The following is a 4886-nucleotide window of genomic DNA, read 5'->3' on the forward strand; positions in this document are numbered from 1 at the left end:
TCTTGAATCATGATCGTGAGCCTAGTCGCCAGTTGTGCTGAGCAAGGAAAACACTAAATTTGGATTGGTTTGACAAAGTTCGCCGCACGTTCGCCGGAAGCCGCCGGTGGAGAAGTTGGTTGGAGGAACGTTATTTAAAAAGAATGTTTTTTTTTCGTTCACCCAAAAAGGCATTTTCAGCAGACCGGAGGGAGGGGTTTGTTTTAGGTTTCTGTCCTGCCGCAGGCAGGGAATCAAAAAGGGACCACAAAAAAAAAAAAGATACCAAAAACGGTTCCAGTTCAATCTGCTGTTCGCCGGAAAATCAAGGGAATGATATTTTTTATCTCGTTTCGGTGGCTGGCACTACACAAAAAAACCGTTCGTTTCATTCGACACAACCCGTGAAGAGTGGAGATGCGGGAATTAGAGTCCCAAAAGTCGTGACCCAAATTCAGCGAAATCACCAGCCGTCGACCGACCGGACCATGGGGATAGAATGGTTGAAAGGAGCATAATGGCGTTTGATCGACTTTTCGCTAAAAAGCAGAACGTTCAAAACCCCCCGCGGAACGAGCCTAGAGGCGGGGGTTTGAGGGTTGTACAAACTAGCAGCATGCCATTATCGATGCCTCCGGCTATGCTGGCGCTATATCACTAACGCACGCGTTAGTTCCCGGAATTCCCATACTGCGTAGTGCGTAGCATGCATTGAACAGCGCTAACAGGTTTATGGAATGTGGCGTGAAAGCTTCAACTGAATGCCAGTTATCAGTAGGAAATCCGATAGGAACCTAAAAGTGTTCAATTACGCTTTTATAAACGGCTGCAGACATGGAAATGCTGTAAAGCATCGGTTCGTAGAATCCCTGGTGGTACATCTGGATGAATTGGCAATCGATGAAGTCGATATGTTGTTGGACAAAAACGATATGAAAATTGTAATCAATTTGAAATCCTAATTAAATTATTTATTTTTTCCTCAAATTTCAGGTGAGTTCTGAGTGGACGCAGCGCAATACGGACAGTCTCTCCTCCTATGCGGACGTGGTAAGCTTAGCTTCCTCCATCGCTCCTGGGTGTGACTTTCGCGCGGTTCCGGCATTATTAAGCGCGGCCGCTTCCTCTAGCGTATCGGGCAACGTAGTGCCCGTGGTTTCGGGAAACTCCAAAATCAGCAAACCGGATAGCAATGCTACCGATCCGAACAGTACCATCGGCAACGGGGCCCAAAGTGCCTGCAGCAGTGGCATCTGGGGGGCCAGCATCGAACCGAAGCGGCCCACCATGGAGCAGAACGAGATGAAGCTCTGGCGCAGGCTGGTGGGGAAGATTTCGGCCGTGTAGATGTAGAGCGTGGAGAAGGACAGGGAAATGGCCATTTTGCTGAGTAGAAAGAGCGTGACGTTCGCCCAGGCGCCGATATCTGTGAAAATCGGTGAAAGCGTGCGGTGGTAACCACCGATGGTTAATGAGCAAGATCATCGCCACCAACGCGCACACACACACACACACACACACACACACACACACACACACACACACACACACCCGCACGGACTGACCTTTGAGTGCTGTCAGTGTCAGGAGACAGAAGAGGCCACAGAGAAGCAGTGAACCGCACTGCGTTTTCCGGCGGCCATACCGGTTCAAGATGCAGTTGATGGCGACCGACGGTGGGATGGCGGCCAGGGTGATGAGGATGAAATTGCCGTACTTATCGCCGGCCAGGGTGACCGAGTTAAGCGTCAGCCCGTAGTACACCATCGCGTTGGTGAACCAACAGAAGGAACAATTGACGATCCGCAACATCAGCCGCCGGTGCCGACACGTTTCAGCGAGCAGCTGAACGAACGATTTCTCTTTTATCCGGTCCGGATGGTCCTGTGGACCGGCTTTGGCCTGCTGCTGGGCGGTGAATTTGGCCAGCAGTTCCTCGGACAGTGGCGGGCGCCCATTGGCCTTCGCTATCTGGCGGAGGATGCGAATCACCTCCCGATGGTGGCCCTTGGTCAGCAACCATCGCATACTTTCGACCGTCGTCCAGAGTAGCGGAATGGAGAGGACGCCCGGCAGGAAGAGGGCCCTCGTGAGGGTGCGCCAGTTCCGGAGTTCCATCGCCAGCAGGCCGATGGCGGCTTCGGCCAACGAATAGGCTACCAGCACGACGCTCTTCACGATGACGCGCCGTTCCGGTTCGACCAGCTCCTGGCAAAGGACGAACGCGGTCGTGTAGACGGTGGAACCGAACACCGGTTCAAGGAACTCGAACACCATGAAGCTACCGTAACCGACGGTGAGCGATCGCAGTACGCCAAGCGTTGAACCGATGCCAACGCACAGCAGCAGCGTAATCCGCCGACCGAAACGATCGGAAATCATCCCGGACAGGGCCAGCGCTAGCACCTGGCCAACGTTGTGTATCGTCCCGACGAGTGTGACCTTCCAACGGTTCTCGTCGCACAGTAGATCGAACTGTAAACCGGTGGGCGGGAGGGGAGGTGAGATGGATTCGGTAGTGAACCAGATTCACCTCACACCTGACAGTTGAACTCACTTACGTCATTCACAATCGTCCTTTCGGCGGGATCTTCGTACACGAGATCCGTGCACCGGTCGATGATGCTGCTGTTGAAGTCGGCCGCATCACACGCCCCTCCGAAAGGCGCATCACGCGATCGTAGCGGATGGTATCGTTCACATTTGGCCGGTTGATTCGTCGACTCCCGGAACGGGACTGCATTATGTAGCCAGGGTGGAATGTATGGTTCACTTTGGGTTCCATTTTCACACCCACCGATATGGCATCTGCGAATCCCGGATACAAAGGATTTTGTGAGCAACAAGACCACTCCTTGAGCAGACCACTTGTACTTACCGATAGTTGAGATCACCGGCCGTAAAGACGTAGCACAGATTGGAGAACGCGTTAAAGATGACGGGCAACAGCAGGAGCGCACACTGCCAAAACTGAAACGGTCCAAACCGGGAAACGTGCTCGAGCAGATTGTCAAGATCAGCTGATGGTCCGGATGCTGCTGACGACGGTGCCGGTTCCGTCGACATTGTCTCACGCGCTGCTACTGTTGCGGGTGCTGCTGCTGTGTTTAATTTTGTCAACACACAAAGCGGCCGCAAGTATCAAGGCCCCGGCAGCAACTGAACCGAGAAGCGACCGGCATGGCGCGTAAGGCAAACAGTCAACACCTGATAAATCCACGCCACGCTCGTACGATCCACACACACGCATACACACACACACGCACACGCACATGGCGTCTGGTGGACGCTGGGAACGGACCATCGCGCGTTTTAATTCCGGTCCGGCTGCGCGCTACTCTACTTATCAGCTGTTGTTGGTGCGTTGATCGCGCAAGCGCACAATACATACCCCTACGCGCGACGCCGCGACGAGACAACCTTCAGACCACACGGACACACACACGGACACACATACGCACGGACTGAGACACACCTCGAACTATCATGCCGCAGCGCGCGGTGAAAAGATGGACGGAAGCATCTCATTGGACCGCGTGGCCCCCAAAAAACACAGAGAGCGTGTGTGAGAGAGAGTGAGAGAGAGAGAGGGACCCAAAGATTCCCTAATCGACAACCATCTTCCCATTGAATATCGCAACCACCCCCCGCTCACAACCTGGTGAAGATATGCCAATCGCGAAGAGAGAGAGAGACAACGACGAGGAGGAAGAGGAAGTCGGACTTTGCGCCAACAGAGCAGAGGGTTGTCAGATAAGTTTATCTGCGTGAATCCAAGACGCCATGGCCATGTCGGTTGGTTGTCTCTCTTTCTCTCTCTCTCTCTCTGTCGTCTTTATTGTACGCACTCCCCGGTGATGATTGTTCATAAATCCCTCGGAACTAACCACCGAGATGGGGCCCCAAGGCACGGTGCGTTGTCTGATGGTGTATAAGTGTGTGTGTGTGTGTGTGAATGCTGCTGTGCCAAGATAAACGATTTGATGACATTATCAGCCTGCTTTGTGAGGTTATGGGATGCAAGGGAGCTGCAATTTGTTTGCGGACAGAACTAACCGAGAGCCTCGACTCACCACAACACGCCACATTCCTTAAACACTCCTACAAGCGGAGGTGGTGGTGATGATGATGGTGGACAGAGGAGTGTCGTCTCAATCTACTCGAGCCGCTCGACTCTTCGTCGATCAATCAAGAGCCCGGGAACCCAGGGTGTTGGACGGTTTTAACGAACGATTTCTCAAAACACCAATCGTTGGGTAAATAAAACGGACCCATCGACTCCGGTCGGTGAGTTGAGTTGTCCCTTTGTGAGAAGAAGAAGGGTAGGGTGAGACGCGCCGGGGTGGGGGCCACATTGCTCATGTGCGTGGCCGTGGCCTTCCGGTCCATTGGCTAGACACAATGGAAGCATTTTCCGGGGCGCTCGACCAGACCATCGAACTAACCTTTGACCGCAAGAAATAAATCATTTCGGCCTTGAACCCAACCGTGGCCACCGCGCAACTTCGTGGTTGCGAACTTTTCGTTCGTTTTGCATCGATGGCTGGCTGGCTGGCCGGTCCACATAACCTACACGCTCGCTCTCTCACTCACTCACTGGCCGACCGGACTTTGACAATCATATCTCCTTTGGGCCTGCTTTTCCCCCCCAATAAAAGGCCAAGCCCGATCCGGAGTGACGGTGCATGGTTTTCCTCCTCCTCCTACGCCGCGGTCGTGTTACCGACCTTGGTTCGGTCCGGAACTCTTCGGAATGCCGAGTTTTTATATGCTCGCCACAAGAAAATTCGGGAGGTCGTTTTTTTTATAGCCTTTTCCTCCGGAGCTCTTTTCTGGTGCTAGTCGGAGACCACCGTGGCCATCGGTAGGCCAGGCACGATTTTCCACTTTTCTCTGTCACATACGGC

At 53.4% G+C, this 4886-nt stretch overlaps 1 protein-coding gene across 1 annotated transcript; it reads right to left on the bottom strand.

Moving 5' to 3' along the window:
- Positions 1 to 940: 940 nt before the first annotated feature.
- On the bottom strand, positions 941 to 3267 carry LOC125952769 (organic cation transporter protein-like). Its single transcript, XM_049682472.1, has 4 exons — positions 2858 to 3267; positions 2541 to 2787; positions 1545 to 2454; positions 941 to 1405 (listed from the first exon to the last, which is right to left on the bottom strand). Exons 1-4 carry the CDS (start codon positions 3043 to 3045, stop codon positions 1017 to 1019), a joined length of 1734 nt encoding a protein of 577 aa, XP_049538429.1. The 5' UTR covers positions 3046 to 3267; the 3' UTR covers positions 941 to 1016.
- Between the last annotated feature and the right edge of the window lie 1619 nt (positions 3268 to 4886).

The sequence above is a fragment of the Anopheles darlingi genome, chromosome 2 (genome assembly GCF_943734745.1).
Source record: "Anopheles darlingi chromosome 2, idAnoDarlMG_H_01, whole genome shotgun sequence".
In the NCBI taxonomy this organism is placed as follows: domain Eukaryota; kingdom Metazoa; phylum Arthropoda; class Insecta; order Diptera; family Culicidae; genus Anopheles; species Anopheles darlingi.